This window comes from Brienomyrus brachyistius, unplaced genomic scaffold, assembly GCF_023856365.1.
Source record: "Brienomyrus brachyistius isolate T26 unplaced genomic scaffold, BBRACH_0.4 scaffold27, whole genome shotgun sequence".
Lineage (NCBI taxonomy): Eukaryota > Metazoa > Chordata > Actinopteri > Osteoglossiformes > Mormyridae > Brienomyrus > Brienomyrus brachyistius.
Genome location: NW_026042306.1, coordinates 1,985,001 through 2,009,670, shown reverse-complemented (window position 1 = coordinate 2,009,670; position 24,670 = coordinate 1,985,001). Strand labels below are relative to the sequence as shown.

Genomic DNA, 24,670 nt, shown 5'->3' with positions numbered 1-24,670 from the left:
GGTGATGGCAATGAAGATTGTCAAATATTGTTAGGTCATTTTTTTTTCTCTGTGTTAAATGAAAGACTGGGCTGCCGGCCAGATTTTAATAACAGATTAATACTGAGCTGTGTAAAGCCACCTTGGGGCCAGATCTGCCCCGCGCGCTGCTGCTGCGAGACCTCTGGCTTAGGCTATCTCTGGACATCCCATTTCAGCCAACTCTGCAATTTCAAGTGTCTCATCAGTTGTTTTGTTCCGTATTACCTTATGCGGTCAGTCTGTTGTGAGTACAAAATAGTTGGCAGTAGAACAATTCACTGTATAGCAATTTTAGAGACATTTGATACCATCATCCTGAAGAGCGGTAGAGTGCATGCAGTGTTCAAATACAGAATTCCCCTAAACTTATTCCCTTTCTGTCCTTTGCTCAGAGTCTCCCCGCTTGTCCACTGGCTCGTCTTTCAGCGAATGCCTGTCCACCAGCACCATATCAGACAGCTCTGTTCTGATTGGTGGGGACCTCCCTGATAATGGCCGTCCTGTGAGCCTTGTTTCCACCTTATCCTCAAGTTCAAGCTCTTCCAAAGAGGAGCGCTGTCTCTACAGAAGCTCCATACAGAGCATAGACCTGGAGCCGGGCCCCGCTGGCGAGGAGCGGCCGGCTGGCCTTGGGGAGGGCAGTGCAGAGGGAGCTGTTCAGAAGAACAATAAGACTGTGGTCCCACTCTGGGCTGATCACTCCAACCAGGTCCCCTGCTCATCCCCTGAAGCCCAAACCATGGCTCCCAGCCCCCAGCTCACGTACCTGGACCGGGTTGTCATGGAGATCGTGGAGACAGAGCGCATGTATGTGAGGGATCTGCGTGGCATTGTGGAGGTGAGTCACTACCTTAAAAGTGCATACACCTCATGGGAATCATTGTTTCCCACAGTGTCCTCTCTTACACCATAGAGAATTTAAAATCACAGACATATACATTAGTATCAGTGAAATTCCATCCATCTTCTGGTTAGGGTATTCTGGTGCTTATCCCAGGTAGTATAGAGTACAAGGCTGGAGTACACCCCAGAGAATGCCAGTCCATCTCAGAGTACAAGCAAAAGTCTTCTGACTGTAGGTGGAAACCTGTGTGACACTGCAAAAACATGTAAGGTTTACACACATGGCAGGAGCGAGATCTGACTCCCCACCCCCAGAGCTGTAAGGTAATAATGTAACCCTCTGAGCCACCATCCTGTCATGAAGAATCACATGTAAAATATAGTACAATACTGTGTTTTCATAAAAACTCTGTATTATGTTCTAAGGAATTTATATGATGCTTCCTTAATGAAATGAATACTACTATTGTTAAAATGATACATAATCATCTAAACTGAGCTACATGTTTTGGGCAAAGTTCTAGTGTCTGTTGCATTATTGTATTTCTGAAAGTCTCCATTACAGGGAAGCAGGTGAAGTTTAGCTGGAGGACACCTGACCATGAAACCCAGAGCTGTGTTAGGTGCACCTGCTCTCTCGTTACAGCCACTGTCCATGTCCCACGCAAATGCCATATTCTCTGAAAGCATCAGCTGAAAGACATTTTAACTATTTTTGTTTTTATGTGGATACACACCTTTGATAGGATACACCTGCCCTTGATGGGATAGCCAATTCTACTGTTCAAAACTGAAGAATGGATGACAAAGGCAGCAGTTTTCCTTTGTTCATATTGTGTCAGTGTAGTGGTTGAGGAGGCCAGAGAAACTGGACCATAAATTACAGCCTTTTAGATTTGGGTGACTTTCTCTGTACATTAACTTATTTGTTTATGCTTTGCAATTTTGTTTTTGTGTCTTAGCCCACTTTGTTATGCATATTTTGCACATCGGCACTGTTGATAGACTGGTTTGTAGATAATTGTTGCAGTTTTAGACAGTGCCTGTGTGCTGCCAGACAGTCTGATGGTACAGAGGGCTGGGTGTGTGGTCTTCAGGTGAATGAAGTGATTGTCAACTGACTTAAGTTCCGCCCCAGAACCTGTCTTCCCTGTCTTCAACTATGAAATGGATTTTGCTCTCAAGATCAGCCTCTTTTTCAAGTTTTGTGATGGCAGGATACTCGTTCCTGTTACCTGTGAAACACCAACAGGCTGACAACCCCAGGTTTTTGATTGCTGCTGCTGTGAGATATCATGTAGAATCAGCAGTAATCTTCAAGAAAAGGGGGAGATTGGCAGTGTTTTTCTCCACTACAAGCACTGCAACCTTATGTACTGTTACCATGGGCACTGTGTCAAATGTAGTTTCATCCTTAGCATATGGGCTCCTTTGTTGCAATCTGCAGATCGTGACCTGCAATATTCGCTATTAGCTAGGAAATATCACACCATATGTTCTCAAAGCTTCCTGACAGGGAAACAAAGCCTTGAACTGTCAGCAGCCAGTTTTGTATGAGCAAAGCCATGGATATGGCGAGGCTATTTTCTTATGGGTATATTTTGATTTGAGGAGTTGGTGAACTACCCACACCTACCTACCATATAAGCAGCAAAATCTATTGCTATAATGTTGTGCATAACGTTTTTCACTGTGTTTCTCATAGCAGACTTGCATAGATTAATTCAAAAACATAAAGGACAGTTGGCCATCGAATTACATTTTCAATCCAGTGTTCTCATTTGCAGATTTGCCTGTGATGACTTGGGCACTGGCTCACTGTGAGTCAACCCTTCTGCAGTTGGTACTGTGTGGTGACTTGTGTAACTGTGTGACGTGATGGACCTCTATCGAGAAACCTTTAGCATACCACAATGGCAGTGTGTAGGCCAGTGTTTTGTACTTCAGCATCTTGACCATGTTTGCAGGTCTTTGACAAGAACTACGTGGCATGCATGATGTGACGTTCTGTATATGATTCGTAGCTAGGTTATATTGAGTAAATTTGTTTTGGTAGTGCATTAATCACATCATTGTGCCAATCCCCAGGACTACCTGGCTCATATCATTGACACCACTAACCTGCCCATTCTCCCAGAACAAGTGGGTGCTCTCTTTGGGAACATTGAGGATATCTACGAATTCAACAGGCAAGTCCTAGACCCTAGTGTGTCACCATGAGTGTGTCCACCGTGACGCAGTTATTACCTGCATATTTTATGATGTTGTGGCGTTCTATTTTTTAATCTAACATTCTGTCATCTGTCTACGTTTCATACTTAGTCTTTAACATTTCCAGAAAGCAAGCTGTAATTATCTTGAAATATGAGGCAGTAAGTTAAAGATTTCTGAGGCATTACAAGCCCGTGATTTTGAGAAATCTGTTTGCTCTGAGTTCTATTTCTGTTTCTAAAAATTTAGGTGAATAGCCACAATACACTCAACTGATAGCCTGCTACTGTCCTGGCTTCCATAGTTTGTACATGCGATCCAGCCTCCAAACTAGTCATCTGCTCTGTGTTCCAGTGAACTGCTGCAGTCCCTAGACATGTGTGAGAATGATGCTGTGGCCATCGCCAGGTGCTTTGTGCAGAAGGTGGGGGACTCCTGAGGGACGCTCTATCAGATCATGTTTTTGTGTGACTAGTGTTAGTGTGTGATTAGTGTTAGTGTGTGAAATGAGTATCATGATATAAAAATATCAGCAAATGCTCTTCCCCCTCCCATTTTATTCTCCACAGACTGAATATTTTGAGATCTACACACAGTACTGCACCAACTACCCAAAGTAAGGGCTGCCAGCATAGCAGAGGGCTATAAACACCAACTCATGATTTGTACATCAAGCAGTGTGATTAGTGAATGAAAATTCTAGTTTTCAACTCTGTGCCATTTTTTGTTGAAAAATAAACCTTAATAACGGATACATTTTGTACACTACTGGAATTGTAAACATTTTGAGTGATGCATGCCTGCCATCTAGTGGTGGTAATATGTGCATTATTACTAATTTGACGTCTCTACTATTGCAATGTGGAGGAGAACCGGATATACAAAGAAATGTGGAGAAGGGTGGATGTTGGTAGCAAGAGATGGTGGACAGGCTGACTCTGTTGGAGATGCATGTGTGTTACAAACAGCCAGTTGCATTGATGATAACTCACCTTGGTGGAGATCTGGGTCCCATAAAAGGATATGTGCTTTGAAATGTCCCTGTATTTGTTCCTCCTCACAGTTCAGTGGCTGTGTTGACAGAGTGCATGAGGAACAAGACTCTGTCGAACTTCTTTCACGATCGACAGGCCATGCTGAAGCACCCGCTGCCCCTCGGTTCCTACCTGCTCAAGCCGGTCCAGAGAATACTGAAGTACCACCTGCTGCTCCAGGTACAAGGCGTTCCCGCCAGTCATTTACTGGCTCAGATGTACTGCCTACTGTTGCTCACACATCCACTGTTAACCCCTGAAGGAGATTGCCAAGCACTTCGACGCTGAGGAGGAGGGCTATGAAGTGGTAGAAGAGGCCATCTACACCATGACAGGTGTAGCCTGGTACATCAATGACATGAAGAGGAAACATGAACATGCTGTGAGACTGCAGGTCAGGAGATTCAATTCACACACTGATTCTCGCACAAATACATACTGTGGTCACTTAATCAGGTATAGTTACAGGTAGGAACTCTCTATAACCACTTGGAGGATTGATGAGTGCATTCAGAAAAGGCTGTCTGCACACCACTATTGTAGTGAGCTGTGATTTTTGTGCATGTGGCCTTCCTGTTAACTATAGCAGGCTGACCCTTCTCGTTAACAAGGTGTTTTATTTGTACATTTTTTTTAATCACACTATTCTTTCTAAACTCTGTCAATGTAGTCTCTGTAGTACACAAAAACCTCAGGAAGGTGCCTGAGATGCTGCAACCACCATGTCCAGCAACAGAGATCACAACATTTAAAATCACTTAGATCACACATCCTCGTCATTCTAATGCTGAGTCATGCTGTATACTGCCCTCCATAATTATTGGCACCCCTGGTTAAGATGTGTTCTTTAGCTTCTAAAAAATTCATTTGTTTTATAAATAATATAGGACCACAATGGAAAAAAGAGGAAAATCCAACCTTTAATTCAAGTGCATTTATTCAGTGGGGAAAAAATCCCACATAATTATTATACTAATTCTTTTACGTCAAATCATGTGTGCCACAATTATTAGCACCCTTGATGTTAATACTTTGTACAACCCTCTTTTGCCAACAAAACAGCACCTAATCTTCTCCTATAATGTTTAACAAGATGGGAGAATACAGAAAGAGCGATCTTCGACCATTCCTCTTTGCACAATCTCTCTAAATAAACCAGCGACCTGGGTCCTCTCCTCTGCACTCTCCTCTTCAGCTCACTCCACAGGTTTTCAATGGTGTTGAGGTCTGGGGCCTGAGATGGCCATGGGAGGAGCTTGATTCTGTGTCTGGTGAACCATTTCTGTGTAGATGTGGCCACATGTTTAGGGTCATTATCTTGCTGAAAGACCCAGTGACGACCCATCTGCAGTTTTCAGGCAGAGACCACTAGATTTTGATTTAAAATGTCCTGGTATTTCAAAGCATTCATGATGGCATGCATCCTAACAAGGCTCCCAGGGCCTCTGGAAGAGAAACAGGCCCACAGCATCATCGATCCTCCCCCATACTTCAAAGTGGGCATGAGGTGCTTTTCTGCATACTCATCACTTATGTTCCGCCAGACCCACTTAGAGTGTTTGTTGCCAAAAAGCTCTATCTTGGTCTCATCTGACCAAAGCACACGATCCCAGTTGAAGCCCCAGTGCTGCTTAGCGAACTCCAGATGTTTGCGTTTATGATTGTGAGTGAGAAAAGGTTTTTTCCGTGCATGCCTCCCAAACAGCTTGTTAGCATGTAGATAGCACCTGATGGTTGTTTTGGAGACTTTGTGACCCCAAGATGCTACCATTTGTTGCAATTCTTTAACAGTGAGCTTTGGAGAACTTTTTATTTCTCTTACCATCCTCCTCACTGTACGTGGTGGCATAATAACCTTGCGTCTTCGTCCAGGCTTGTTTACCATTGTTCCAGTTGTTTTAAACTCCCTAACTAAAAACAGGAGAAAAAGCAAACTCAAACAAAATGGCACCCACCTCTCTACCAAGCTCCCAAAAAGGCCTATTTACAAAAAAATAAACATTGAGCTTACAGCACATCCTACTCTAAACCGTGCAAAATAACCTCAACCAACAACCCGTCTGCAGTGCCGTCTGCAGTGCCGTCTGCAGTGCCGTCTGCAGTGCCGTCTGCAGTGCCGTCTGCAGTGCCGTCTGCAGTGCCGTCTGCAGTGCCGTCTGCAGTCATCTCTGTGTCAGGAACAGGAGCAGCCAGGCTTTTATCCACAACCTCAGTGTCCCTCACCCAATCAAATCCGGTCTTGTTAACAAGCAAGTCTCCACCCCCTAGTTGTCTTCATTGCCTGTTAAAAGAAGGGAGCAGAGAACTGACAGAACACCACAAGCAACCTACACCACAATCACAAATGATACATCCATGATATGTACAACATCTTGATACCAACAACCAAATAATTAAGAATGTTTTAGGACATAACATAGCACAGAACAATGGCCTGCTGGGTAAGAGGGAGGCAAACCAGGCTTAAGGAGCCCTATAAGCAATCTGTCCAAGATGAACCATCTGCAGCCCAGGATCAGCTCTAGAGGTCAAAGGTGTAGAGTTGCAGAGGCAGAAACCACTGGGTCACACAAGTATTTGTGTCGTCATCCATTGTGGCAGGGTGTGGTCCATCGTCTTGGTGAATCATCGGCGACAAACCCTTGATGAGAATGAAGGATAATATATATCATCCTTCAGAAAATGACAAATGCTCTCTGGACCCCGAAGCAAAACACCACATACCGCTAGTGACTTCATTTCTCTCCTAGGTCAGGTGCACTTGCTGATATCACCATGGTTAGATCCAGGGCAGAGATGAAATGGGCTTTATCTAAAGCTGTTTTCATACATGAACTCCTGGAGAATCGTCTGAATCAGGTCTGGAAATTTTCCAGAATTGTCCTTTAACACATGTGGCACACAACAGGAGATTGTCCGTGTCAGATGCATTCACACCTACTAGAAATACTGCAGTTGGTTACTCCTCTTGGGTAGAGCATGCAGGGCATGATGCAAAAAGTTCACTGTGCAAATTGCAGTGTTTTGTTTATAGCACTATTGACAGAACATCCTGAATCTTGTTGTCTCTCCAGTTAGCCATCTTTGTTAGGGTCTTCTTCGAGTACATGACCCTTATTCCTCACCCGCGGATGTTTGTATTCTTTTGTTTCCACCCCAGTTGCATGATAGAAATGTCATCAACTCACCCACTCGGTCAGAGTGAAGTCTCCAGATAATTGCCAGCTCCAATTACACAAGGGGGTCAATCAGAAATTACCTGGACTACTAGAGAGATAGCCGGAGAAAGTCTGTCTACCGTTTGAAATTATTGATTTTGATATTTGGTTTCACACATGCAGTCTCTCCAGGTAATATCTAGAAATATTCAAGGTGGCAGTGTGTCTGAAAGGGGCTTTAATGTTCAATTAGGTCATTCACACAGGGCATGTGGTAGCTGTTAAACTTGTCTACTTTGTTTAGTTGGTGGAAGTTGTTTTGGCTGGACTATGGGATTTCACGATTACTTAGCTAGGTAATGTTTTGCATGTCCTCTTCCATATCGCATGGGAGTGCTTCAGGGATGCAGTCAGATTACTGACAAACCCTTACATCAGGTAGTGCCTCAATGAAGTGGTGAATTTCTTTGATCCTGGAACTGCTGGAATTCTTGCGGCTACACCAGGTAGTTATATACTTGCTTTTGCTCATGTATCGGTCCTCAGCTGGACTGTTAGCAGATCATCATTGCTGTCAGACTCATCACAAATCACTCACAAAGAAAATCACCACAGACAAAGAACTGCATTTTTCTGATGTTTACTAGAACATCAAATACAAAAAGTTTCTTCACTAAAACAGGCAAACTGCAGAAAGGGGACAAACAGCACAGATGCTCCTCTCTGCTAAGGTCACTCACCCCATATGACAAAGAAATGATGTTGATGATGATGATGATGATGATGATGATGATGATAATAATAATAATAACAATAATAATAATAATAATAATTAATTCTATGTGCATATACTATGAATTTGTACATCAATGGCCATGAAAGTAATTTACTCCTATACTCTTATAGTGCTGCTTATTAATATACACTGCTCAAAAAATTAAAGGAACACTTTTTAATCAGAGTATCAAGTCAGTTAAACTTCTGATATATTGATCTGGTCAGTTAAATAGCGGAGGGGGTTGTTAATCAGCTTCAGCTGCTTTGGTGTTAATGAAATTAAGAACTAGATGCACTAGAGGGGCAACAATGAGATGACCCCCAAAACAGGAATGCTTTAACAGGTGGAGGCCACTGACATTTTTCCCTCCTCATCTTTTCTGATTGTTTTTTTTACTAGTTTTTCATTTGGCTACGGTCAGCGTCCCTACTTGTAGCATGAGGCGATACCTGGACCCTACAGAGGTTGCACAGGTAGTCCAGCTCCTCTAGGATGGTGCATCAATACGTGCCATTGCCAGAAGGTTTGCTGTGTCTCCCAGCACAGTCTCAAGGACAAGGAGGAGATTCCAGGAGACAGGCAGATACTCAAGGAGAGCTGGACAGGGCCGTAGAAGGTCCTTAACCCATCAGCAGGACCAGTATCTGCTCCTTTGTGCAAGGAGGAACATGATGAACACTGCTGGAGCTTTGACATCAAATGCAAAACGTTTCTTCATTACACCACTCTTACTGCAGATATGACAAACTGTACAGGGAGAACTAAAATGCAAACACTCCTTCAAAGTAATAGGGCACAGCTTACTGTCTCCTATACCCTGCAATATATGGAGTGCCAGTAAACACTGAAAACATTATTCAACTGATTTGATGGTTTTATTTACATTATGTTAATGCAATGTAAATGTATTTGTTTTCATGCATAATACTTTGACCGAACTCAACACCGAATAAATGTTACTTTGAATGAACTCAACTAAATGTATGGTTGTTCCACACAACTAGAAAGAGCATGTTAAAAATGAAACAATCTTTTTTAACTTAATGCATTCACTTTGTGTTCTGAGACCAGAATATAGTTCAGTTAATCTCACAAAATTTTCTCATGTCTAATTAAACCAAGTGAATTGGTTGCTAGACTGCATAACATTAAGTGCCCTATTTTCCATCGGTGCAAAGCACAACACAAAGTGGTTTTGCAAGTTTTGTACCAGCGCATTGGTATAACAAATGATTTTTGCCCCGGCTTCACACTCTCAGGAGTGGTGTTTTTTAAATGAGGGGTGGCCAGACACATTGTCGGATGGGAAATGACGCTGCACTTCTGACCAAGAAAAATCATGTATGAGGCTCTGTTATGGGATAGAAGAACAAATCATATCATTTTGCTTATTTTATATTCAGATTTTTACTAGGATTAATTTTTTGAAACTCAGGCTTAATATTTAGAAGCCCACTGTGATTGGGGATGGTATGCCATGGATATTAGTCTCTACTAAACATTATTGTGAGTTATTTTTTATGATTCTTTGGGTTGCCAGACTAATTTGGTATGTGCCAGTGGGCCCCTTTCATTTTGAACTGTAGTAGTACTTATTGGTGTGTAGAGCCGAAGGAATCCAGGAGGATTCTCTTGAATGTATACAGTACCTTAGGAGGAGCAGTCAGGGTTAAGCTGTCAGTTGCAGACATTTGAAATATGGCAGTTGTGTTGCTCAAAAACTTCTCCCCCAGGAAAACTACGGTGCCCCCCCCCCCAGGGAGGTCAGTCACCCACAGTACCACTGAGCATCATAATAGGAGAACTCTCCTAACACCTTTCTGCATATACAGTGGTATGGAAAAGTTTGGGCACCCCTGATAATTTTCATGCTTTTCCTTTATGAATCACTGGTTGTTTGGATCAGCAACTTCAGTTCAATATATCATATAGCAGACGAACACAGTGATATGTGAGAAGAAAAATGAAGTTTATAGGATTTACAGAAAGTGTGCAATAATTATTTAAACAAAATTAGGCAGGTGCATAAATTTGCGCACTCCAACAGAAAAATTACATTAATATTTAGTAGGTCCTCCTTTTGCAGAAATAACAGCCTCTAAACTCTTCCTATAGCTTCCAGTGAGAGTCTGGATTCTGGTTGAAGGTATTTTGGACCATTCTTCCTTACAAAACATCTCTAGTTCAGTCAGGTTTGATGGTTTCCAAGCATGGACAGTCTGCTTTAAATAACACCACAGATTTTCAATAATATTCAGGTCTGGGGACTGAGATGGCCATTCCAGAACGCCGTACTTGTTCCTCTGCATGAATGCCTTAGTAGATTTTGAGCAGTGTATAGGGTCGTTGTCTTGAAGTATTCAGCCCCAGCGCAACTTCACTTTTTGTCACTGATTCTTGAACATTGTTCTCAAGTATCTGCTGATATTGACTGGAATCCATGTGACCCTCAACTTTAACAAGATTCCCAGCACCTGCACTGGCCACACAGCCCCTCAACATGATGGAATTTTACTGTGGGTAGCAGGTGTTTGTCTTGCAATGCTGTGTTCTTTTCCCACCATGCATACCGTCCCTAATGTCCAAATTTTAGTTTCATCAGTCCACATCACCTTATTCCAAAATGAAGCTGGCTTGTCCAAATGTGCTTTAGCAGACCTCAAGCCACTCTGTTTGTGGCATGTGTGCAGAAAAGGCTTCTTTTGCACTACTCTCCCATGCAGCATCTCCTTGTGTAAAGTGTGCTGAATAGTTGAACGATGCACAGTGACACCATCTGCAGCAAGATGATAATGTAGGTCTTTGGAGCTGGTCTGTGGGGTGACTATGACTGTTTTCACCATCCTTCGCCTCTGCGTATATAAGATTTTTCTTGGCCTGCCACTTCAGGCCTTAACTAGAACTGTGCCTGTGGTCTTCCATTTCCTCACTATGTTCCTCACAGTGGAAACTGACAGCTGAAATCTCAGATAGCTTTTTGTATCCTTCCCCTAAACCTTGATGCTGAACAATCATTGTTCTCAGGTCATTTGTGAGTTGTTTTGAGGCTCCCATGTTGCCACTCTTCAGAGAAGATGCAAAGAAGAGAAAAACTTGCAATTGGCCACCTTAAATACCCTTTCTCATGATTGGATTCACCTGTGTATGTAGGTCAAGGGTCAATGAGTGTACCAAAGATATTTTGTGTTCCAATAATTAGTGCTAAGGGTATTCAAATAAAAAAAAACGACAAGGGTGCCCAAATTTATGCATCTGCCTAATTTTGTTTAAATAATTATTGCACACTTTATGTAAACCCTATAAACTTCATTTCACTTCTAAAATATCACTGTGTTTGTCTGCTATATGATATATTTAACTGAAATTGCTGATCCAAACAACCAGTGATTCATAAAGGAAAAACGTGAAAATTATCAGGGGAGCCCAAACTTTTCCATACCACTGTATAAATCAACAAGGCCAAGCCTGGTAATCGTAATGGCTTTATATCAAGAAATATACTATCACCAGTGCAGGGATGGGGGGTGGGGGATTTCATAAACAACCACATTTGTCCAAATTTTATTATAAATAGAGAACATCCTGTAAGGTCAATATTCTTCATGGTGGTGGGTGAAATAAGTCACAGCTGATGTTACATTATAACTTAAATAGAATGAAAGTTATTCATCTGGTTTAATCAGACATTAGAAAATTTAGTGAGATTAGCTCAACTATGTTCTGTTCTCAGAACACAAAGTCAATGCATTAACGTAAAAAAATGTTATATTTCCAAAATACTCATTCGAGTTGGGTGCAAGCACTGTCCATGATTTCATTCAAGTTGAGTTCATTCAAAGAATTTTGCATAAAAATTAATACATTTCCATTGTATCAACATAATTTAACACCAACAATTAAGCAGAATTCTTTTTTTCAGTGTATACTGAACTTAAAGCTCCTGAGGTATAACGTTAAATCAAAGCTTAAAAGGCAAACAGGCATAATACAGGCAAAACCTGGCAGGTATCATTAAAACATGCACTATTGTGCATCACCTTGATAACAACTAGTGCTTTCTTTGATTGGAGTAGTATGTTGTTGAATATTAAGTGAAATGTGAGAGCGAAACAAAATAATACACACACCCACAGGATAGTCACTCCTTTCTGCAGAGATATGGAAACACTGAGATGTGCCGTTTACTACTAGAGGGCATTCTGATACCAGTGCTCTGGATAAAAGGGATTCATTCTCAAACAATTATATATTTTTTCTGTTACACTCATTCTCATTGTGTGCATGTTAACCATGGTGAGCTTTGTCCACATGAGATTGAGAGACCACCACCAGCTCTGTCTGATCGCCATGCCACAGGTCAGGGTAATCTGCTAGAGATCCTGGCTACGCTTTCAACTGTGAACATCTGGCACCAGCAGTACTTAAAGTGAAGAGGCTGGTATTGACCTGCGGGTTAGCTGTGCCTGCCAGGCTCCCACCTTCAGAGTGGGCATTGGCTCCTGTGTCTGGGCCTTACAGGCAGGGCCGGACATCAGCAGTAATTCCGGTGGCTGATGGTGCTGATTGGAAGCCTCATTGGAGGCTTTGATACTGGCTGGGCCGCCTCCCCTATGAGTCTCCGACTCAGGTGTTGGCAGTAACCTTGATTCCAGGAGTAGTGATAAACCTGTTCTTTGTCCTATCTCTAGGAGGTGCAGTCTTTGTTGATCAACTGGAAGGGGCCGGACCTCACAACCTACGGGGAGTTGGTTCTGGAGGGCACTTTCCGTGTGCACCATTCCAAGAATGAACGAACGCTCTTCCTCTTTGAGAAAATGCTCCTCATCACCAAGAAGCATGGGGAGCACTATGTCTACAAGACACACATCTCAGTGAGTGACCCAGGATGAGCTAAGGCCTTCGCTGCCAAGAGGACAAGCCCTTGTGCAGTCTCTTGGTGAGCAGGGCCATACATTGACAGGCAGGACAATGTACTATTGGACAGGTCCTTGGGGTGCAGGGCTAAATTTTGATTTCTTTGGGTGACAAAGCTATGTTCTGACATTTGGTTATGTCACCTACTCCAGTGCTCAACGCTGATGTTGATTGAGAGTGCCAAAGACTCCCTGTGCTTCAGTGTCACGCACTACAGATATCCTAAGCAGCCCCACACTGTCCAGGTAGGTCCAGATGTGCTCCCAATTTACTAATCGGTAAAACAACTGAATTTCTCAGTTGTGTAGGCTTGCCAACAGACAATGGTAGTGAACAAATCTAAAATGTTCTTTACTTGATCTCGCTTTAAAATCGCTTTCACTATATAAATATTATTGTATTGGACTTGCTGAATGAACAGTGACTTTGAAATCCATGTGGCTTTAGAGAAAGATATTAGGAGCCTGTATGAGATGATGAGATGAGATGAGAGAACCCTTTATTGCTATTGCAAAACACCATGTCACTAGTCTCAAGTACCAGAGAACAAACTGGCCATCAACCCGACCATACCTATACACAAACATCACAGTAGGGGGTAGACAGGTCGGGACACAGGGGAAAACAGAGAGAAGAAAAGAAACAGAATAACATGAGGAGAGAGGAGGAGAATAAAAAAACAGCCCCCAGACTGTACTCCAGTGGGGAGTACATTGTAGGAACCAAAAAAAAAACACCTCAGCAACATAAGCACATGGTCACTACACCTTACAACATAAAATGACACAACTTACAACAGGTGAGGGAAATGGGGAGGTGGAGGTAGTCCAGCAGAGACAGACAGCCATCCGGTCCTGCAGCCATGGAGGCGCTGGTCACAGACCCGCCTGTTCACGCTGGGGGTATGAAGCGGCGGTATATTTACTTACTTTGTTTTTTATATTTAAACAGCTTTGAAGTGTCCTGGCAATCTCATGATGCTCTCTTTATGACTTTAAGGCTAAGACTGCTGAGGAGAGGAAGTTGTGGGCCCATCATATTAAAAGGCTTATTTTGGAAAACCACCAGGCCATTATCCCACAGAAGGCAAGTCAGACCCTGCTTTGCTCATATAATTTCTGCTGAGTTAATAAAAACAATTGCTGTACAACAAAAGCTATTTTTCCTTTATCTTTCTCAGGCAAAGGATGCATTACAAATGGATTCTGTGTGTAAGTATATGTGCTGTTCTAGCCCCAGGTCAATTGATAAAATTCACATGAACAACATAGATCTTAATAGTGATACGTTATTTTGAAAGAATTGCAGAAATCAAATAGGCCTGAACAACAACTTGGAACTTGCATGACCTGGGGGAATTCCTGTTTAGTACTGGAATTGATGCCTTTCTTGGGTCATTCTTGATGGGCAGTGTAACATACTTAATGAGCCATATCCTGACAGACAGAGTGACATGTTTTATTTGTGTCACTCGGAATGTTTATTTTGGTTCAGTCCCTGCTCCATTTACACTCCACCTGTATTCCAGACCCTAAGTATCGCTACAGCCCAGAGAGAATGAAGAAAGCCATGTCCTGCCAACCAGATGACGTAGGGGTCCATGTAAAACGACGACAGTCAGGTGAGCAGATGCATATTGTGCCCTCTCTGTCTGATGCTTAGTCTAGCCCTGTGCTATATTTGTGGTGATGACTGGATGGATGGATTTATGGATGGATGGAGACTGAATATATTAAATGGCTGGTTAACTGGAATCTTAAAATGTGAATTATTCATTGTTGTCTGTCCAACAGAACCAGCCAAACAGATCATACAGAGCACTAAAGGTAAGAAGGGTTACACTGCCTGCAGATTAATTTATATGTGTAATGCCTAGCCCGAATCCAGCTGGCTCCAAAATTATTAGTGCAGTTTGTGAAGATGACCGAAAAAGATAGTAATATCTAAATATCTGAAACTACAGAAACAATGAACTCACCAAGAGTCAGTCAGCAAAAACAGCAAGATATCTTGCCATTATTATGGATATAACAGGGGCATAGGAACCGGGGTTTAGTTATAAACAGGTTTTTGTATTTAAATTGTTAAGTGGTCCCCCCCCCCCCCACCATTCATCATATCTTCCCATAACTGCCATTCATCATATCTTCATGAACAGTATGAATAATTAAATGTAAATGTAATGCAAATGGATTAGGCTGTTGAAGAAAATTAAGTTGTCTTCATGTTGAGCTTTAAAAAAACCTTAGCTTAGCCAGTTCAAAACCTCTCTGAAAATCGTCTCTATATCAGAAGTAACCATCCAATGTCTAGGTATTTGTTGACTTGACTATTACCATACAATGTTAGGCCAGTCAAAACCTCCTAAAATGATTGAACTAAATTTAATTTTAAGTTTATGTTAATTTAATTATCTGAGCCAGTGGTAAAATGAGTAGGGAGTACCTGGAATGGCTGAGGTGCGCTGAGGTCTGGGAAATGAAGTGGTGTGCATCTAGCCATCCAGCAAGGTATCAGTCACTCTCTGAAGGGCAGAAGAAATTCACAGCTAAACATAACTGAAGAAATCCATATGATAAAATGATTTTGTCTGATATAGGACTGCAGTCCGGTATATGTTTTGCCCTTGTGCCCTGCACACTCAGCGAATTTACCTTAATATTGATAATGAAAAATAAGAAACATATTCTTAATTCGTCTTATTTGCTTCATTTATACCCCTCTAGAAATGTGTTAAATAGCAATAAGCACCATTATGAAGGGCAATTGCAAAACCCAAAAATTTTTTCCTTCAATATTGTTCAGCCCTAAATAGATATCTGCTGATGTGACATTACTGAGGATGTGGTGAAAGCTGTAGAGGGAAAGTTAGAGTTAAGGAGAATGAAGTGTAAATGAAGTGTGAAGGAGTAAGAGTGACAGGATGACAGAGTGAAGATGTCTGAAGATATTGGGGGTGATCCGTTCCCCCATTTCCGACGCCCCTGGGACGTGGACACCCCCTTCCCCTCTGGACACCCCCTTCCCCTCTGGACACCCCTTTCCTCTCTGGACACCCCCTTCCCCTCTGGACACCCCTTTCCCCTCTGGACACCCCTTTCCCCTCTGGACACCCCCTTCCCCTCTGGACACCCCCTTCCCCTCTGGACACCCCTTTCCTCTCTGGACACCCCCTTCCCCTCTGGACACCCCTTTCCCCTCTGGACACCCCTTTCCCCTCTGGACACCCCCTTCCCCTCTGGACACCCCCTTCCCCTCTGGACAACCCTTTCCCCTCTGGACACCCCTGTCCCCTCTGGACACCCCCTTCCCCTCTGGACACCCCCTTCCCCTCTGGACACCCCCTTCCCCTCTGGACACCCCTGTCCCCTCTGGACACCCCTTTCCCCTCTGGACATCCCTTTCCCCTCTGGACATCCCTGTCCCCTCTGGACACCCCTTTCCCCTCTGGACACCTCTTTCCCCTCTGGACACCCCTTTCCCCTCTGGACACCCCTTTCCCCTCTGGACACCCCTTTCCCCTCTGGACACCTCTTTCCCCTCTGGACACCCCTTTCCCCTCTGGACACCCCCTTCCCCTCTGGACACCCCTTTCCCCTCTGGACACCCCTTTCCCCTCTGGACATCCCTTTCCCCTCTGGACATCCCTGTCCCCTCTGGACACCCCTTTCCCCTCTGGACACCTCTTTCCCCTCTGGACACCCCTTTCCCCTCTGGACACCCCCTTCCCCTCTGGACACCCCTTTCCCCTCTGGACACCCCTGTCCCCTCTGGACACCCCTTTCCCCTCTGGACATCCCTGTCCCCTCTGGACACCCCTTTCCCCTCTGGACACCTCTTTCCCCTCTGGACACCCCTTTCCCCTCTGGACACCCCTGTCCCCTCTGGACACCCCTTTCCCCTCTGGACATCCCTTTCCCCTCTGGACATCCCTGTCCCCTCTGGACACCCCTTTCCCCTCTGGACACCTCTTTCCCCTCTGGACACCTCTTTCCCCTCTGGACACCCCTTTCCCCTCTGGACACCCCCTTCCCCTCTGGACACCCCCTTCCCCTCTGTGTTTTACAGCATATATGCCGTGTGAGGAGCATGTTGACTTGGGAGCAGCGGGTGACAGCTTGAAGCCATTATTATTAATGCATTAAACAGTCTGAATGTTTGAATATGCCTCTGTGTGTTTAATGTTGATTATGGCTTTTTCACCTTTTCCTATGTTTTCTCTTCTGCATCTCTTGTGTAAAACAGATACTTTTAAGGTAAGACAAGATCCCCTCTTATACCAAATATTATTTATTATCTTACTTATGTGCGGTGGAGCAGTGCAAGTTTTCTCCTTTGTGATGATAATGTTTTTAGGAATCATGGCTTGTTAACATGATAAGCCTGTACCTCCAAAAAGTGACATCCAAGGGCTTTAAGTGCTGGGTGGTTTTAAGACTAAGGGAAAGAAAAACACTTGCAAAGTCTAGAACAGATTAAATCCCAGATTAAATCCCAGATTAAATCCCAACAAGCCTACATCCACTCTGACAACCACATTCCTGTTGTTTCCCTCTGCCACAACATTTTACAGATTCCTAGTGAACATTTAAGCCACTTTCTAATAATAATAGTGTATATCTAAACACACTTCAGCTTTGTCTACTATACAGTCCTGCCACCAATTCCTGTTTTAGCAAGCAGTATTTGCATTCCTTGTTATGTAGATTACATCTTCAGTTTCTTAGTATGCTAGAATTAAGGTGATGCACTATGATTAAGGTTTTTGAAATATTTCTGCTATGCCATTTTATCTTTTGCCATCCTTCTGTTCTCAATATAATGACAAAGTTTTATAAAAAAAAAAAAAAAAAAAAAAAAATTCAAATATGCTTAGTATTTACACATTAGAGCTGTTAGACCAAAGTGAGTCAGCTGCACAATCACAAGCCTCTTTTCTGTGACTCCATGCTGCAGCCCGCAGGGGTTGGTGGGACACCGTTGGATGGTGCCCTCTCCCTGCAGACTTACACTAGTGCCGGTGAACAGGGCATTGGCCTACATGGCCTAGAGGATGTGGGGTCTCACAAGGAGGAAGAAGAGGAGAAGATGGGCCTGAGAGAGGGCAGTAATGATCCAGGGCTGCCAACCTCAAAGGTTGAGAAGGAATGGGAGAGCGACAGCGATGATATACTGATGGAGGATGACCAAATGGACGACTTTGCCAGCTCGATGCTGGCCGCCATCTCCAGCTGGCACTATAGAGTGAGGGCTTTGCTTTCAAACCAGGCCACTATGGTGAGGTGCTTTTTAATGTCCGTGTTCTTCATTGCTATACCTATCATATGAATATGCACTTTGCTTCTTGTTTCGTTTGTGTTACTCATCAACCAAACTGTTTGGTTTTTGCAAATTTTATGGTCACTTAACTTTATTTATATATACAGAAGATGGTAGCACTAATATAATTTATAATTTTATTATTTAAATTACAAGCTACAGTCAGCATCTTACCATATATTTGGACTGCTCTGCATGCTGGTATTTAGGTTCAATTAGCACCCTTTCCAGCATGCACGATTAAAAAGATAACCATGAGTGAAAAGATGGAAGATGGAGAAGAGGGAATTGGAGGACAACTACTAGCCACCACACCCTCCCTGTGCACCTTATTTTACACCTAAGTTTGTCAGTTCTGTTATTGAATGGTGGTTTTCTGCTTATCCCTCTGTCAGGGAGTATGTTGATCCTCTTGCTCGAGTATTTCGGTTTCAGAGAGAAGTCATTATACATTACACTCAGTAGTTCAAAATTGCGTAGTCTTGAAATATTTCTGAACTGTATGAAGCAAGTCCTTCGTAAGGAATTAACATGCGTATTAAAAATTAGTGTGAACATTGCTGTGTTCTGTGCTAGGTATAGCATGGATGTGACATGTTGTGTGTGTTGGGTATAGCATGAATGTGCCCTGTTGTGTGTGTTGTGTATAGCATGAATGCAACATGTTGTGTGTGTTGGGTGTAGCATGGATGCACCATGTTGTTTGTGTTGGGTGTAGCATGGATGCACCATGTTGTTTGTGTTGGGTATAGCATGGATGCGCCATGTTGTTTGTGTTGGGTATAGCATGGATGCGCCATGTTGTGTGTGTTGGGTATAGCATGGATGTGCCATGTTGTGTATGTTGGGTATAGCATGAATGTGCCATGTTGTGTATGTTGGGTATAGCATGCATATGCTGTGTTGTGTGTGTTGGGTATAGCATGGATGCACCATGTTGTTTGTGTTGGGTATAGCATGGATGCGCCATGTTGTGTGTGTTGGGTATAGCATGGATGCGCCATGTTGTTTGTGTTGGGTATAGCATGGATGTGCCGTGTTGTGTGTGTTGGGTATAGCATGGATGTGCCGTGTTGTGTGTGTTGGGTATAGCATGCATGTGCCGTGGTGTGTGTTTGTTGGGTATAGCATGGATGTTCCATGTTGTGTATGTTGGGTATAGCATGGATGTGCCATGTTGTGTGTGTTGGGTATAGCATGGATGTGCCATGTTGTGTGTGCTGGGTATAGCATGGATGTGCCCTGTTGTGTGTGTTGGGTATACCATGGATGCGCCATGTTGTGTATGTTGGGTATAGCATGCATATGCTGTGTTGTGTGTGTTGGTATAGCATGGATGCACCATGTTGTTTGTGTTGGGTATAGCATGGATGCACCATGTTGTTTGTGTTGAGTATAGCATGCATGTGCCATGTTGTGTGTGTTGGGTATAGCATGCATGTGCCGTGTTGTGTGTGTTGGGTATAGCATACATGTGCTATGCTGTGTTAATTTAGCTTGGATGTGTTCTGTGTTAGGTATTACTTGGATTTTCCATATTCTGTGTTAGGTATAGCTTTGATTTGCCATGTTCTGTCTGGAGACATACAGTATTCCAGATATTTTCAACCCTACTTCAGTTTGTTAATTTAAGTCAGAAATTTATAAATCCTGTCCTACATTTGTGTTGAGGACACAATGTCTCTCTGTATGCTCAAACAATGATTGCTAACTCATCCTATAAATGCTACTCTGTCATTCAAACAACTGCTGTTCAATGAAGGGAAATGTTTAGAACAGCTAATGGCTGAATTAATATTGTACTACTTTATTTTATATACTGTATGTATTTTATTTGGATTCCTTGAGTAACCATTGAAAATTAATTTGTTTTGTGTTTGCTGTTTTTGTAAAAAGTTTTGAAAAAGTATATAATACTTTTTACAAGCCAGAAGTTTGTGCCCACCCTCTCATTAAAAAAAAAACAAAACAATACACTACTTTGTCAAAATTTTATTAAAAGAAAATATAAGAAGTACTTAAAACAAATGTGACTGATTTTCAGCATTTTATGGCTTGTAGTATCACATTATTTAGCCACAAAGGCTGAAAATGGCTAGAAAGGCACAGCTAACAATTGAACAGACGGCTCAATTCGAAATTTCGAGTGAAGAAGGGTTCTCTCATTGCTAAATAAATGTTTTTAAGCATAGAGGACCTACTGTTTACAGAGAAAAAGAGTGACAGGAAGCAACAGTAACCAATAAGAGTCTGGGGCAAGTAGTGACATCAAAGTCTGAAGATCAACAACTGCTACATTACACTTCAAAAACCAGTCAGTTACATTTTTTAAGTATCTCTAATATTTTCTTGTAATAAAAGTTTGAAAAGCATTATTTTTTTTTAAATCGGAGGGGGTGCCAAAACTTCTGGCCTGTAGTATATGTTTATTTTAATATAAAAAAAGATCAAAATAGAGGCAAAAAAACAGGAAGTTTTTGTCATTTGTTCACTATGGTGTCACTATGGAAATTAGAAATAAGAAAATTGATATGTATATGAAAAAATTGATCAACTTGTTGCAATAATTTAATCATTTTAGTACCATATCAGCATTTTATTATTATCAATTAGTAACAACTCTTATAAGGCTCTTACAATAAGCTTATTTTTTTAGGATAATGAGGAGGATGGCATCTTGGAAGAGAACAAGTTTACCACTGAGAACCTCCAGACATCCTACCAGCATGAGTTAGGTGTGACACCCTTGGATTTATCTCGGCCACATCAGGTAATGGTGAAATCTCATTAAAGACGATGAGATCATCTTTTTTAGATGCCATTTAAAAATTATGCTATTATGATAAAAAAGATATATCGACAAAGGATTCTCAATGTGGGGCCTGGATCATTTTCCAGGATCTTTATTATAAAAATTTTTAAATGTTAAGAAAATTTACTGTACTGTGGGGGACCATCTGGTCATGTGAAGGGGTCATGAGTCTCTGGTACTGTTGTTTTAGTCTGTACACTGCAAAACCACTGATTGATGGTCATACCTTTCATGTAACCTTCTTCCTTTTTACCTGGCTTCGCTTCATAGCCTCAGTCATAATTAATTGTGAGCTCTAGAGTATGCTGCACTTTAGAAAGCTCTGACTGGTTATAGGCACTTTTGTAAAAACCACTGAGGAACCAGTATATATCATATATATCAAAGAAGATGTTTGTTTTTAAGCTGTCTTGCTATGCTTCAGGATGCTTAACATCCTATATCCAGCAGAGGCTAATGACCATCATGCCTTACTGTTTGTGGCTTTATACTATGACATAAATGGAGAGTTTAGTTTCTTAATCTATGAGTAAGGTAATTAAACTCACGTCTCTTATGCTAGGTTGCATCAAATGGGTCAGTGCTAGACAGCCATGACAGTCAGCCTGGTCTCCCAGAGAGACCTGAACCAGACCTAACTGGATCAGATCTGCTGGTCCTCACCAAGACCACTCCGATCACAGCCACGGTTCCGAAAAAACCGGGATCCAGCGGAAGCCAAAATGCAGAGAAACGAAAGCAGCGGGAGAAGAAGCATGCCACACAGCGGGATGGGGTGAAATCTGTAAGCAGGGAAGAATCATCGGAATCGGAGGAAGAGGGGAATGTAGCAGGGCCAGAGAGTGAATCTGACAGTATTTTGCCATCGTCTGTGCTGAACCAGGCTGCTGTCATTGTCGAGCACTTCCTCAACAGCACCCGGAGAGGGAGTCTACACTCTGTGGGTGGGCCCTGCCAGAAGCACGTCAGCCGGAGTGGCAGTACCATGAGTATGAGCACAGATTTTCTAGAGACGGTGCAGAGGCTCCACAATAACCCTGTGGAAGCTCGACAGAACCTGTGCAATCGGGACTCCACCACCACAAACTGTCCCAGAGCAAACGACCTCTTTGAGGGGAGTGGTATACCAATGCGGAGGCAAGACTCCAGCCTCTCCAGACAGGACCAACTGCTCATTGACAAAATAAGATGTTATTATGAGAATGCTGAGTACAAGGAAGCCGACGTCAGTCGCACACGTAGAGAAAGTCTCACCTCCATTCCCACAGGCCTGGTCCAAACCTCTGTCAGCCAACTCAACAGCATCCCCAAAGATGAAGCTCTTGCTAAGGAGACAAAGTGTTCCCCTATCATGATTTCAGCTCCTTCCACCAGTAGTATTTCTACACCCAGTGAAGCAATTGAGACAACAGGTTTAGATAAAACACAACAGCCTAAATTCTTTGGCTTTGGTGCAAAATCCTGCATGAGTTCCGAAGACATTGTGCCTAGCTCTCAGATTGAGTCTTTAGTAATATTTGAGAACATACATGGATGCGTAGCACCCCGAAAAATCCTAGGCCACTCAGTCAACCTGGATGAAGACCCATCCCGGGTCCATAGCCATCAGGGTCGACTTTCCAGGCCTGTTCTTCTTCAGATGGACATCGAAGAAGACAGGCAGATGCAGGATGAGGAGAAAGCAAAAACTACAGTTTTTCAGTTGGCCCGGCAATACAGTCAACGCATGAAAACCACCAGAAAATCTATACAGAACAACCCAGATCTGGACGACCTGCATGATGTTAACCTGCCTTCTGTGTTGGAGGAGCGGCCAGAGACAGAGAACCAAGGTAGGATTCATGTAACCTGCTACTGTTAGGGACATGTTAATAGACTAACAGTTACAGAGAATGAAGACAAAACACAAAAGACACATACTGTAGTGGAGAAGAGTAAATGGAAGGTAATAAATAATGTGATTTATGCAAATTTAAGTACAGGCAGTCCCTGGGTTAAGAACGCCCAACTTACGGATAACTCATACATATGAACAGACTGCCATAAAGTCTATTATATTAAAAATGTGGGTTAAATACAATGGTCCATAATACCGAACACATGCACTACTTTGTGACCCTTGTGAAAACATTGTCTGGCTTCAGTGGTTCATTGGCTCAAGGTACAGTACAGAAGTGGACCCCAACCTTTTTGCCACCACGGACCGGTGTTATTCCGTTAACATTTCCGTAGACCGGGGGGTGAGGGCATGTTAAGAGAGATGCAGAAGCGTGTAACCTTCTCCTCAACCTTTTTTGCACCACGAACCAATTTCATGTAAAACAATATTTTCACGGACCGGTATAGAAACAACTAAAAACAAAGTGCGTAAAAATACAACTCACCATCCCACTGAATTAGTGGGAGCCCTGAGCTTGTTTCTCTCTTACGAGCCGGGTTGGGGGTGAGTGCGGAGACATGTAACAAAGATACTGTAATGAGGTGCGCAATATTTAACTACACTAAAATCCCTTTATAACGAACTTCATGGGACCTGGCACAAGAGTCTGTTATATCTAGAGTTGCTGTATATGCCCAGAACACAACTACAGGACACCATTTACTCATGCCACACCCCAGCAGACACACTTGTGGTATAGATTATTATATTGTACTTTTAGTAATCCAACTTTACCTGACCAGATGTGTGACTATTAATAATCCCGACTACGTATCTGCACTGGATATCACCGGCACACCACTCGCCTTGTAGGCGGAGCCTGCGTGTTCGTTTCAGCCGAACAAAACTGCAGTTAAAAGCGGCCCTGGGTACGAAATTGTTTGTCCGTTATAAGCGAAATTCCATTACATGCGAGTCCGCTATATCCAATGCTTTTTCTGCATGTTCTTAAAGGCGTACAGCCGGGACCTCATCCGATATTCTGTTTTAAGCGAGGCCACTATAATGGAATTTTATTATAATTACCAAGTGCGTCGCCTTATCGCCATCTATGAGCCACAGATGGAAATGTTTTCCGAAATAAAACAGCCTCTGTTATCCATTCGCCGCAGCCCAGCACAAAATGCTCCACGGCCGGGTACCGATCCGTGGCCCGGTGGTTGGGGACTCCTGCAGTACAGTACCAAATGTAGTTACATTTATTATTACTGTATTACTATTATTGTTATTATGCACGGCATTGTTATTTTTCCAACTTGCCTACAAATTCAACTTATAGACAGACTTAAGGAATGGATCTCGTTCATAACCTGGGAACTGTCTATAGGGCAATGCTAAAAGTTGACACCAATACAAAACAGTATGCATCAACAGATATAGTAGGTAACATACTTCACATGCATGTGCAATTATATTTTGTGAACAGAACGTTAGGGGTCTGTCCTGATGAGAATGCAAACAATTTTGTTTGTGGAGATAAGAAATTGTGAAGGATAAATAGGTGAATGTGTGTTTTTAATTATCATTTCATATCAGTCCAATGACACTACCAGGCTGAGTTTGTTACTATCTGAACTGCATTGAGACTATTAGCATGATTTTTGTACTCTTCAAACACTGACGAACTGCACCGTCTTGCTT

At 42.7% G+C, this 24,670-nt stretch overlaps 2 protein-coding genes across 2 annotated transcripts in view; both read left to right on the top strand.

Annotated features, from left to right (window-relative positions):
• The window catches only part of LOC125720827 (pleckstrin homology domain-containing family G member 3-like), a 31,877-nt gene extending 14,449 nt beyond the window's left edge, over positions 1-17,428 (top strand). Inside the window, exons 5-18 of the mRNA XM_048996690.1 lie at positions 414-859; positions 2,953-3,053; positions 3,430-3,499; positions 3,645-3,691; positions 4,139-4,289; positions 4,372-4,503; positions 12,734-12,916; positions 13,112-13,204; positions 13,959-14,045; positions 14,140-14,170; positions 14,488-14,580; positions 14,753-14,785; positions 17,205-17,215; positions 17,396-17,428. Coding sequence (XP_048852647.1) covers positions 414-859; positions 2,953-3,053; positions 3,430-3,499; positions 3,645-3,691; positions 4,139-4,289; positions 4,372-4,503; positions 12,734-12,916; positions 13,112-13,204; positions 13,959-14,045; positions 14,140-14,170; positions 14,488-14,580; positions 14,753-14,785; positions 17,205-17,215; positions 17,396-17,428 — 1,511 coding nt within the window. The remainder of the gene's footprint in view (positions 1-413; positions 860-2,952; positions 3,054-3,429; positions 3,500-3,644; positions 3,692-4,138; positions 4,290-4,371; positions 4,504-12,733; positions 12,917-13,111; positions 13,205-13,958; positions 14,046-14,139; positions 14,171-14,487; positions 14,581-14,752; positions 14,786-17,204; positions 17,216-17,395) is intronic.
• Positions 17,429-17,831: 403 nt separating this feature from the next.
• The window catches only part of LOC125720868 (pleckstrin homology domain-containing family G member 3-like), a 9,136-nt gene continuing 2,297 nt past the window's right edge, over positions 17,832-24,670 (top strand). Inside the window, exons 1-3 of the mRNA XM_048996741.1 lie at positions 17,832-18,236; positions 20,935-21,048; positions 21,653-22,922. Coding sequence (XP_048852698.1) covers positions 17,907-18,236; positions 20,935-21,048; positions 21,653-22,922 — 1,714 coding nt within the window. The 5' untranslated portion in view covers positions 17,832-17,906. The remainder of the gene's footprint in view (positions 18,237-20,934; positions 21,049-21,652; positions 22,923-24,670) is intronic.